This window comes from Electrona antarctica (assembly GCF_951216825.1).
Source record: "Electrona antarctica genome assembly, chromosome: 9".
In the NCBI taxonomy this organism is placed as follows: domain Eukaryota; kingdom Metazoa; phylum Chordata; class Actinopteri; order Myctophiformes; family Myctophidae; genus Electrona; species Electrona antarctica.
In genome coordinates this window covers 25120136-25132836 of record NC_136790.1, presented here as the reverse complement: position 1 = coordinate 25132836, position 12701 = coordinate 25120136, and the positions used below count along the sequence as shown (strand labels likewise).

Below are 12701 nucleotides of genomic sequence, written 5' to 3'. Positions count from 1 at the left end.
GAGATCAAATCATCATCTGATCATGCAGGAGGCAGCAGACCATCTGACTCTCCTCACTGAACATCTCCCCCAGTGCTAGTTTGCTCCAGCCACTGGAAACAGCAGCAACGCTCTGTTTAAATTCTGAACAAACTTCTTCTCCTTGGCTAACTCCACAGCAGGAGCAACATGTGATAGGGCCTGTGTGAGTGTATAATTGCTCACCAGACTGTGTTGGGCTCTGCTGGGACAGCCAAACAGCAGTGGTGTAAACTGTTCTGTTGGTTGTAGTTGACATTGCAGTCGTGTAATACCTTACATGGATGGGGGAGCGATTGCAGCTTCTATTGTTTTAAGCAAAGATGACTCGCGGTGTGTGAGTGGTGCTGAAGGGACAGTTCTTCTTTCTTATTTCAGGGCCAGAGGTACGGCTTTGTGTGGGGGATGCATTGACCCACCCCTGGAATACATTTCCCTTGATCATGATGTTATTCATGATGTGGTAGCAATATATCACCTGGGATTGTTCTGTACATTGTAACATGTAAAATGAGTGTTCATTCAAGTCTGAGTGTGTACAAATGGAACCAAATGGTCCCTTACAGCATTGATGATTACACTGTTAACTGTAACTGCTAAAGCTTTCCTGCTCGCCCATTTTGTCATAAGTGAAGCTCAAGGACGAGTCTTTGCGTGTCAACATCGTGACATTGTTCTGCTAATTGACAAAGCAATCTAGTAGGGATTCTGCTTGCTGTTTAATACCACTATGGTGGATGAGTGCCAGGTTGGAGTTTGTTGTTTTACAAGCAGGAAGAAGTTGAGGTCCTCTGCCCACAATGGTAGCTTTCTCATTGCCTGTTCCCCTGCTCTATAGTGAGGTCACCAGCGAGGACAAAAGCACTTATGTAGTACCTCTGGGGTGGCCTGGCAGCCACCTGCTGGCCTGGCACACACACTGTTCCGTTCTCCGTCGCTTTCTTTGTTTTTCAGCTCAAAATTCAATCAGAGCCGGTTACAATGCACCCCTGCAAACCTCACGACGCGCGGTACATAAGAGGAAATTTGTTCATTGCACAGGACATCCGTTTTGTATCAATTGATTTAAGTGTAGTAAATGTACTAATGGGCATACAGTAGAAGGTCTCATGTTTGGAGTGGGCAAGCAGATATTACGTATGAAAGAGTCACGAGTGACCTCACAATGGAACTCTTACAATGCCCACGCACACGCGTACGCACACGCAAACACACACGCACACACGCGCACACACACACACACACACACACACACACACACACACACACACACACACACACACACACACACACACACACACACACACACACACACACACACACACACACACACACACACACATTGAAATCTTGTGGCTGGCACTGTCAACTTGGCACAAGCAAGAGAGAGTATAGTGGTTGAGCCAACCTCACCCCCATCTCCTCTCTCTACCCTGCTGTTGACCCCATAGGCCCTTTTGGCTTGTCAGTGGCTGCGCTGATCAGAATGGTGTCATTTAGCGCCAGTCCAAGCACCCCACTCACTTAGAATAGAGGAAGAATGGCCAGCGTAGATGAAAGAGAAATAAAATGAAACCTTGCTCTGTTAAAAAACCATTAAAATCGTCCATCAAAAGGAACAGTCAGCACATAAATCACACTTCAAAAGACGGTCCCATTCCATCCCCCATCGCTGTGCCCCTTTAGATCAGCTTGTGAAATGGAACTTTATTGCCAACTATGAATGCCTGTGTGTGTATTTCTGACACAATGACATATGGTGACTTTAGTTCTTGCGGGGCACTCTATTTTTCAAAATGTGTATTTGAAGTGATTCTTTTCTCGTATGTACCATAATGCCATTCTTACTCTCTATACTGTTTTGTTCTATTCTACTCTATTCCATTATATGAGCCCACATTCAGTGTTGTTGTATGTGGCTTTGAGTTATGTCATATCGTTGCTCTCGGGAAGAAACCACCGAACTCCAGTTTTGAGGGTTTGGATTTTTTAATTTTGCATAAATCAGTGCTATTGAACACCCTTTACGTCTGTGTGTTGGTTAAATAAAATATTGAACCAATGAAAAGTAGTAAAACCTCTTAACTCCATTGGTCCCTTCATTGTCAATGGCGTTTTTAATGTTTGTTTAAGGAAAAACAAACATTAAACCTGTATATAGCAAAAACATATATGGTTTTCTTCATTTCTTGAAAAATTTATATTTTTCATTTCCTGAAAAATGAACATTTTGAAGTTAGTTGGTTTCTTCCCGACAGCAGAGATATGTTGAACACCTTCCTTTGTGTGGTAAATACATGCTGTGGTTTTTATTTTTAAGACATTGTCCTATATACGCTGTCAAACATCGTATATGGAATTGCCCTTACACCACCAAGTAAGGTGTCTCTAACAAATCTGGAATTTTGGAACTTTGCACAATACCAAGATTTTATTATAATGCGTGGCAAAATGCTAAACGTTTCTACTGTTGGCGCTGTGACATTATTGTGATGTCCTGGGTTGACATTAGCATCAACACATCCCCTTGACCAGTGGTGGAAAGTAACTAAGTACATTTACTTAAGTACTGTACTTAAGTAAACCTTTGAGGTATTTCTACTTACTCTACTAGAAGTTACTTTTACGTCCACTCCACTACATCTCAGAGGCAAATATTGTACTTCTACTCCACTACATTTATTTAGATACTTTGTGGATTTTGATTTATTATTAAAAAACATACATTAACCACTTCAGCTCTATACATTTTGGCCATTTGAAAATAGCCGTTCTACAAGCTCACAATGCGTCACGATGTGACACATTGTGAACGTGCAGATCTGCTATTTTTAAAATATTTGAAAACTTGAAATGGGACCATTGAGTGAGACGCCAATACTTTTGTACTTTTACTCGAGTACATTTAGAATTCCGGACTTTTACTTGTAAGTAGTAGTTCTACATTGCAGTATTGATACTTTTACTTAATGAATGTGAGCACTTTTTCCACCACTGGTGGCTGTGTTTGAAGCAATAATGTCTGATCGCCGTGGCGACAGCCCTGTGAAAACAATCCAGCTTTGTGACAAGGCCACACTAATCCCACTGTGTGAAACATGTAAAGCAGTCCTCCTACAGCTGCTCTCGGAGAGAGAGACAGTTGTGTGTTTTATCTGTGTCGTTTCCTCCCACAGAAGTTGTGTATGCGTGCACGTTCATGTTGGTGTTTATTTATGTGCACATTTGTTTTGTGTGTGTATGTGTGTGTGTGTGTGTGTGTGTGTGTGTGTGTCTGTGTGTGTGTGTGTGTGTGTGTGTACGTACATGCATTGCATTTATATGTGTGCATGTGTAAATATGTAAAATGTCCCTCCCACTGAGTTATGTGTATGCTGAGGCCCGTGTGGGTTACACACAGAATTCTGAAGAGCAAAACCACTGCGGAATGATTAGGAATAGTCTGGAGATGATCTCGAAAATCGTTTCAGGGTCCAGAGCTTGGCCAAGTTACCTCTGGGCTTAAAGAGTTACCCCATCTTGGACAGCGGTGGACGGTCCTTAATGGGTTTTGTGGTCTCCTTTCAATCCCACTTGGCTTGAACGGCTTCATTCCCTCATGCTGATGTGTTTTTCATGTGAAACGATGTTCACTTTATTTCACATGAGAGTAAAAGGCAGTTTTATTTGTCTTCTCGTCTTCTCTCGCACTTTCATACCTCTCCTTTTCTTGTCCCCCTGTCCTGTCTTGCCTGCTCCTCATATCTCTTGTGTTCTATTATTATCCCCCCCCCCCCCCGCCCCTCTCGCTTCCTCTACTCTGCTCCTCTTTTCCTATGCTATTCTCCTATATCTGTCTCTACCTGTCTCCAGTACACATCCAGACGTGCCGTGCCCTCATGGTGGTGTCGGTACTGCTGGGCTTTATTAGCATCATCGTGAGCGTGGTGGGCATGAAGTGCACTAAGGTGGGAGACAACAATCCCGCCACCAAGACCCGCATCGCTGTGTCTGGAGGAGCGCTCTTCCTGCTAGCAGGTGAGACGTGGCCGTCCTCAAAAGGGAGCCATCTGTAGTACACTTCAATTCAAGTGCAATGCACCAAGTATCATAGGCTGGGGTTTGGTCATATCTTTGTGTATCTGGTGTTGAGAGATAGTGGTCTGGCATTCCTCTGACCAGGGGTCTTTAGTACGCAATTAGTGTCCCTGCTGTAAACAGGAAGTGGTCACTTTGGCCACATTAGCCCCTGATTTTTCACGAGCCTTAGGGAGAAAAACAAACCAAACAGGCACTGCAATTTGCATGCATTTGTTTGCCTATTTGAGAGATTTTTATTTTTTATTACACATTTAGGCCTGCAGGAGCTGATACACAGACATGGATAACTCACTCATCTGTTATTTGTCCACAGGTCTATGCACGCTGGTCTCTGTGTCCTGGTATGCCACTCAGGTGTCCTACCAGTTCTTCAACCCAAACACGCCGATCAATGCCAGGTACATACATCCTCAGCGGGAGATTACTGAATAAATCACTGATCAGTTTGAGCCAGAGCCATAGAGTATAGACAGAGTTACGCAAACTCTGTTCACTTCATGGGGCCAGTCCAATGGCGGCTCTTCTACATAGACTTCTATTGGTTTGTCCTTATTTGAAGGCTTTAGGGACAACCGGAAGTTTACGGAATGCATTGGAGTGAATGGAGTCTATGGGCTCGCGCGAGTACATGAACCACGTGACCATGCTGTTTTCTGCCCCCTCAATATCGCAACTCTTCTATTAGATGGCTCTGGTTTGAGCTAGTCACTCCTCCAGCAGTGACTACACTGGTTGGAGGTAATAATATAACTCTTTGTCTGGTGTAAAATTAAATGATGCTATACCTCTGGTTGTAGAGGGAAAAGGAAAGAAGTCCAAAACGTTGTCCTCTTACTTTAAATAAATTACTCTGGGAGCTGTAGAACAGCACACAGAGATGTGCGTGCTTCCCTCTGGACTCTACCTCTGGTTGTAGAGCCACCATTTTAATGTTAAAAGTTTTTTGCCTCACTCAAACATTTTAACTACACAAATCATGTATGGGACAAAATATGTCCATATGGGGATCCACAGCTAAATACAATTTACAGATCCTTGACATGTCGTGTGAAATTTTGAGAACCACTGCTTTATCCTCCTCCTCTTCCTGTGCAGGTATGAGTTTGGCTCCGCCCTGTTCGTGGGGTGGGCGGCGTCCAGTCTGACGATACTGGGCGGCTCCTTCCTCTGCTGCTCCTGCTCTAACGAAGACAGACGAGGGCAGCAATATTACCGCCAATCACAGCCTTCTACAGCCAGGGAGTACGTGTAATCCCACCCACCCCCTACCAGCAGCCACCCAAACAGATTGCAGAGGACACGCTTGGCTCCACCCCCTTTTACCCTTCGTTACTCAGCTTAAAAGCAAGACTATGATGCACACAGACACTCACACACTGAGAGACATGCATCATTAAACACACACATGTATGCACACGTGCACGCACACACATTCTCATGCACGCACACAAACACACGCACACGCATTCTCACATGCACGCACACGCACACACTCACATTCACAAACACGCACGCACAACGCACATTGAACACACACACATACACACACACACACACACACACACACACACACACGCACAATCACACGCGCGCGCGCACACACACACACACACACACACACACACACACACACACACACACACACACACACACACACACACACACACACACACACACACACACACACTAAATAATATAAATAGGATGCAATATTGTGGAAACAAAACACAAAAAACAATGATTATGCAGAAAAAATCTTACCGTATGTGTGAGCAGACCTGCTCATTTCACGGAGAGCATAGTGATCTAGTTCACTTATTTTTATAGATTGTCTCATGAGTGAAATCTTAAAGTCATTATTTAACAAAGTCTAAATCAACACAGCTGCTTAAATCTGACCCAAAAACCTTACAAATAGCTTCTTGCTCTGTTTGCACACTTCTTTAGAGATGCAAAGCTATATTTATATATTATATGTAGGTACATTATATAAAATATATAAATATATATCTTGCATCTTGTGTACAGCAAAACCAACCCTTAAAAGAATGGGACGTATTGAGAAATATATCATACTGTAGGTACATTTGTAGAATGATCAGTGAGCTAGAATATCCGCGAAAACCGGAAACGATTTGGTTCAGGTCAAAACATGAAGCATGTCCTATGCTTCCTGGTTGGAGCTGCATGTGTGTGTGTTGCCTCCATATTTCTGTGTTTTCATCCTCCACTGGTGCAGTTACATGTGAGGACGAACCGTCACCCCTGCACTACACAGTCAAAATACTCCATTTGTCCATTTATCTATCTCTGTAACGTAAAAACTGTAACTGAGTGAACATTTTCATTTGCACTCAGTTAAGTTAACACTGAGGACGTTACAGTGTATGGGATCCTCCACTATTGTGGGCCCCACACAGCCAGCTAAACTTGACAATGTGGGAGCCAAGTCATCGTTGTATAAACATACTTATTGTATAAGCAGCTGAAGAACGGAACACGATTCAATTTTATATTTCCCTAATAGCCTCTTTGGCATTATTATATTATAATCTGCAGGAGTGGAAGGTGAATTGTCAGTCAAAGGTCTCTGCTTAGTTCCTAGGATAGAGACTCATCACTATACATCAGCATCATCATCATCATCTACTGTCCATTTGCTAATACCTCCGTTAAAGACCTATACATATCACTTCATAATCTGCAAAGACATGTTACGTTCAGATGTCTTCTGCACTTCTCACGTGGTATATAGTATTATAAGCTACTGGCAAGTAACACGGATTACTTTATACTAGTCTGCAAGTGAACGTTTCATTTAGTGTTATTGCCATCAAATCAATTAAATTCCATTCCCGATGTGTTTTATCATAAGTAGTGGCTACAGACAAACCTGAGCCAACTAAAATGGTGACCCCACGTGCTCCTTCACAATACAGTACCTTCATTAGTGTTTGCTGAAAGAGTTGGTCCATTGCTCTTCCACATAATAAAGCCATTAACTTTTCTTAGAATTGCTCCCTGGAAGGGTCTCCCCCCACCTTCTACACATATGGCCCCCCTTCTTGGTAGACTTTTGTTGGTGGAGTGTTCAATTGTGCTCATGCTTGGGGGGGACATTCTTTACCTACTTCAAACAACGGAGAAAAAGAACATTGGTTGAACTGTCAATAACAGCTGTGTTTTAACAATTATTGCTCAACAAGAATGGTAAAATTACCTGGAAATATTGGATGTATTCAGATTCAGAATGACGAGACACCGCCAGGGATCGAACATTCAGCCATTAAAATGGCTGAATGACGTAACAGCTTACCTCATTCATGGCATGATAGTGACCTTTTGCATGCCATTAGCCTCTAGCAAACAAGCATTTAATTTCAAACATTTCACCACATCAGTTAGGCCTACTAATATTTCTTACTTGGCATAAAATGCCTTCAACCGACAACAATTGTCAGTCAGCTCTCTAGGTTGTCCTCATCTAATGTAGCATCACTTGTTCTTTCACTAACACTTATGTTGCCTAAACCATCAAGCACCCACTCACCTACTAACAACTCCGAGCTTTTGGTGACAAACAGTGTGGTCTTGATGTGTCTTTGAGTTTCCCCTCGTGTCCGCTAATCCTGTTCTTTTCTGACTGTCTTCTTCTCTCCTCTAATTCAGGGCAGAGTTGTTGAGTGAAACTAGTTTCCCTGACTGATCAGCCCCCGCCTTTTTATCGAGGACTGTTCGAGTTCCCACCACTGTCTTTCCCCCCTTCCCCATTCCCTCTTATATCCCACATGTTGACCTCTGTCTCCCTGTATATTAGAATATGCCATGCCCTTCCCATCTTTCCCTTCCTTTCTACGTACATCTGCACCTTATCAGTATTTTGTGGGAAAACAAGATGTGTGTACCACCCCTTTAGGAACTTGCATCGCCCACTGAGCCTTATTTGTAAATATGGACTCTTAAAGGATATGTATGCTTAGATAGTTATAGACATTGCCTTTAAGAGGTAAGGTGGGGTTTGTACACTTCAGTCTGTGAACCCTTTACTAGACCTCCCCTCTATTATATTATTTACTGAAGGTTAACTGTATGAGTTGAAAAACGTTGTGGTTATGTTGCGTTATGATTTATGTATTCCTTTTATATCCTATGACTTCTGGGTTTGTAGATGTGCCTTTGATTTATTTTGTTCTCAGTGAATATAACTGAACGTTGACTGAAACATGTTTTTTTTTTCCCTTTTTGAATTGCAGACCAAATGTTAAAAGTACCCCACCAGAGAAAAGGGAGCAGTACTTGTAGTTTGGGAGAATCGTCTGGCCTTACCATGGTTTTAAATTCTGGCAACAGACAAACCACTCTTCAAAGAACAAACCAGACAAACAGACACATTTAGAATAATTTACATGAACTATTAACAAGAAACAAATTCAGGCCTTTAATGTGCCAAGTGACCGTTGTTTTCGTCTTTGTAAAGATTATTGTTTTATCCAAATAGCAATACTTCTATCAGGAGGGGAAGATAAAATGCATATTGTCTGTTTGGTCTGTTTTGTTATTTTAGGGAGTGACAGTCATTCAGGGTATGTTTCTATAACATGTTAAAAATGCCCAGGTTTATATACAGTACCACCACCTTTTTTAATACATATATGTTTTACTACAGTGCCTTATAACATGAGTTTCTGCACATGTATGTTTTTGACTACATGGATTATATAGTATTGCATCTTCCCTGAAGGATGTATATTGTCAATAGTTCCTCTGTAAACATCACATTTGCCTTTTTCTATTGTATCACATATATCATTTAGGCATTTTGTTGAATATATCAACATGTGTACGTAGCTACTGTACAGTAACACTTAAGGAAGAACAAAGGAGATCTTTATATCTTCGACATAATGCCGAATGCCACACTTTATAAAAAGCTGTGCGCCTATTTTCAAATAGCCTGGATTGAGGGTATAGTCAATTATGTTAATTTTGTTTTAGTTAAGTGCCAATATGATTTTGCATGAGAGGACTGTTCTTATTATTGACTCTCAAGGACTGTACTGTACTGCGTGCTGTCTCCTGTTTGTGTCCTGTACTAAGGAACGCCAGTTTTGCTGTGTGTAATCGGTTCAAATGTCTGTTCTGTTGCCATTTATTCACCATGCAATTCCTTTTATCTAATATTTACCTCCTTGATATTGTGTATCATCTCTTTACAGTATACTCCTGTTTCTTTTAGAATAAAGTAAACAGAGAAAAATACATTTGCTGGGATTTGACTCTGAATTAATGACGCATCAAATGTTTCCTACCTTCTCACCCCTTTTGACTTTCACCTTCCCTTCCACCCCAAATACTTCTCCTGCACCCTGTGGTTCAATAATTGCAGACGTGGAATTCCACTTACGCTCCACTGGTCTGTGCAGATCCTCAAAGGCATGCGCACAAAGTTAACATGTGCACCATCGCTTCAACAAAGACAAGCCTTGAATACAGCTTTGTTTTTTATCAGATGATTGTTGTATTGTTGAGGATACTGGCAGACGTGTGTACCAACAAGTGGAGATAGGAAATTCAATGACTTAATATACGGCATGCAGGTGAATTATTCACTTGTTAAACATCACATGCAATATATCACAGTGCTTTAATTATTTATATCCAAAGCACTGGTGCCCAGGACCCCAGGTGTATCAGATTTTTTTACCATGTGGCATCAGAAAGGGGTTAACAACTTTCTGAGTTTGTATGCAGAGTTAAGGGAACAGAGCACGGATGTGAAATCTCACACACACCTGAGATGTGCGGGTGTACATATGTCCATATAGTGGTGTCATTTAAACCGCCAGTCACCAGACAGCAGTTACCGGGACAATTTCTACAAGCCTGGGAATTTACGCAGACTGTGAACTGTCTGCATGAAGCATATGTTGGCATTTTGGATGAACTCCAGTTCAGAACACATTGCTGTTGTTTGGACAACCCTGTTGGGTACATGATAATTTAAGTATTCTCCCTCCCTCCCTCCCTCTCTCCCTCCCTCCCTCCCTCCCACCCACCCACCCACGCACGCACGCACGCACACACGGACACACGCACACACACACACACACACACACACACACACACACAGAGCGAGGGAATTGAACAATTTAAACCACAATGAGCCAGAGATGCCATATATTTCCCATTCTTTAGTAAACAAATGACATGAAAATTGTACTGCCAAGTGCCAAGTATTTCATATGAAAGTGCTACATATGACAATGAAACTCCCCCCTTTGCCAATGTGAGGAACAATACGTGTAAAAGTGTCATCCTTTTCACCTCACACTTTATGAGATGGCAAAATATAGATTCCTGGTTCACATTTGATATTTCAGTAAGTTTCAAGAACACGTGTGATTCTATTGTAATTACAGATAAGATCTGAAGATCACATACTGTAGGCTACAACAAGAGAATTAAAATCATAATAATAAATGAATCTGCTACTTAATGCACAAATCATTTTATAAATACATAGATAGGTCTTTATCTTGTGATGAGTAGCACTCACTTATTACTATATACTTCATGTAGTGAGATATTTATATTAGGATCCATTTCAGTTATATTGCATGAAGGAGTAGAGGTTCTGTAAGCCATGAACCAAAAACGCAATCATTGTAGTAAACATTGGAAATATGCCTGCCTGCTGTTAGAACTCTGTAATTTGCAATTGGGTGTTGGACATCTTGGTAAGTACAGAATGTGAAATGGGAAATGCAAAGTATCTGTGTTGTCTGGCTCATGATATACTGTACAAAATAATTGCATCAATATAACATGAAGGAGTAGAACGTATAAATCAGGCTTAAGAAGTTCACAATTTTATAACCCCTACCCTTTTAAAGATGTTGAGTGATACCGTCTGGGGCAGAGGAATTCAAAGAATAATCACTTCATCCTATATGAAAAAATTACTTCATATATGAAAAGCAACATCTATCTATATATAAATGCACCACATCTCTGTACGTCTGTCTGTCTGTCTGTGTGTACGTCTGTAATGCACGTAACTCGAACAGTTCGCCCCACCGACTTCAAATTAATTGCATTTTAATGAATGAATTGCATTTTTATAGCGCTTTTCCAAGTGCTCAAATCGCTTTACAATGGTTCATTCATTCATACATTGGGAGGTGGGAAAGGGCCCCTGCCCAGGCTCCATATATGGAGCTGGCCTGTTCTGACATCACAACACTCCATATTTGGGCATGCCTGACACAGAGCTCCATATATAGGAATAAAGGGACACAGAGAGACAGATACAGACATCTCCATATATATGGACGTAAAATGGACACAGACAGATGGGTGGAGCGAGTACTCTGACACGGACGGGTACAATGGGTATTGCATAGCTGGGTGGGGCGTGGATCTCCAACTTCCATCGTTACCTACTCTATGCTCTACAGCTGGGCACGTAAGTCTGTACTTACGTACGTACGTTTGTGTGGCACGTAACCCGAGAACCGGTAGCCCCACCGACTTCAAATTCGACACACGCTTTCCACACCCCCACAGCGAGAGCAGTGCCCAGTGTCGAGTCTGTCGGACCCATGGTTGTCCAGAACCGCCACAAAAGGCCTCTGCCCGGGCTCTGGACAGGGCCCCTGCCCATGCTCCATATATAGAGCTGACCTGTTCTGACATCACAACACTCAGAACACCCATATTTGGGCATGCCTGACACAGAACTCCATATATACAGTAGTAATAAAGGGACACAGAAAGACAGATACCGAAATCTCCATACATGGGCATAAAAGGGACACAGACAGATGGGTGGAACAGGTACTCTGACACGGGTATAACGGGTATAGTGGGGCATGGATCTTCAACTTCCATCGTTACCAACTCGGTGCTCTAGTCCAGAGGTTCCCAACCACTGGTACTAGTACCACTAGTGGTACTTGAGCCCCCCTCTGGTGGTACACAGAGGAGTCGCCCAAAAAAGACAAAAGGGGAATGAAATATTTATATACAGGTAGTTCTGACCAAATAATTGGTTAAAATAGGCTCTCCAGCCATGCTGAAATTAGCATGACAGCACACCTAGCTGTTATTTTCAATTTTCATAAATGATTTACCTTTTGTTGTTAAAAATGCTGATTTAATTATGTATGCTGATGACTCTACATTGTTTTGTGCATCACCAACTTCAGTTGAGCTGAGAGAGAATCTTCAGGTTGAGTTGAATAACATCACCAAATGGGTAAGAATGAACAAGCTAGTATTAAATATTGCCAAAACTAAATCCATTGGGAGTAGGTATGCTCTTGCTAATGCCACTGCACTTGATTTACTTGTAGATGGGATATCAGTTGAGCAGGTAACTAAGGCCAAATTACTGGGTGTGAAATTAGATAATTTATTGTCTTGGTCTGATCAGATTGATCATATTGTTTCGAAGATGGGAAGGGCATTGCAATTTCAAGGAAATGCTCTGCTTATGTTCCATCTTCTGTCATGAGTGATGTTGTTCGGTCACTAGTTTTATCACACCTGGACTATTGCCCTGTTATTTGGTCAAGTGCTGCTGAGAAAAATACTTCAAATCG

At 41.9% G+C, this 12701-nt stretch overlaps 1 protein-coding gene across 1 annotated transcript in view; it reads left to right on the top strand.

The window, feature by feature from the left end:
• cldn19 (claudin 19) overlaps positions 1 to 9353 on the top strand; it is an 11899-nt gene extending 2546 nt beyond the window's left edge. Inside the window, exons 2-5 of the mRNA XM_079510341.1 lie at positions 3871 to 4035; positions 4412 to 4496; positions 5194 to 5340; positions 8352 to 9353. Coding sequence (XP_079366467.1) covers positions 3871 to 4035; positions 4412 to 4496; positions 5194 to 5340; positions 8352 to 8400 — 446 coding nt within the window. The 3' untranslated portion in view covers positions 8401 to 9353. The remainder of the gene's footprint in view (positions 1 to 3870; positions 4036 to 4411; positions 4497 to 5193; positions 5341 to 8351) is intronic.
• Positions 9354 to 12701: the final 3348 nt, after the last annotated feature.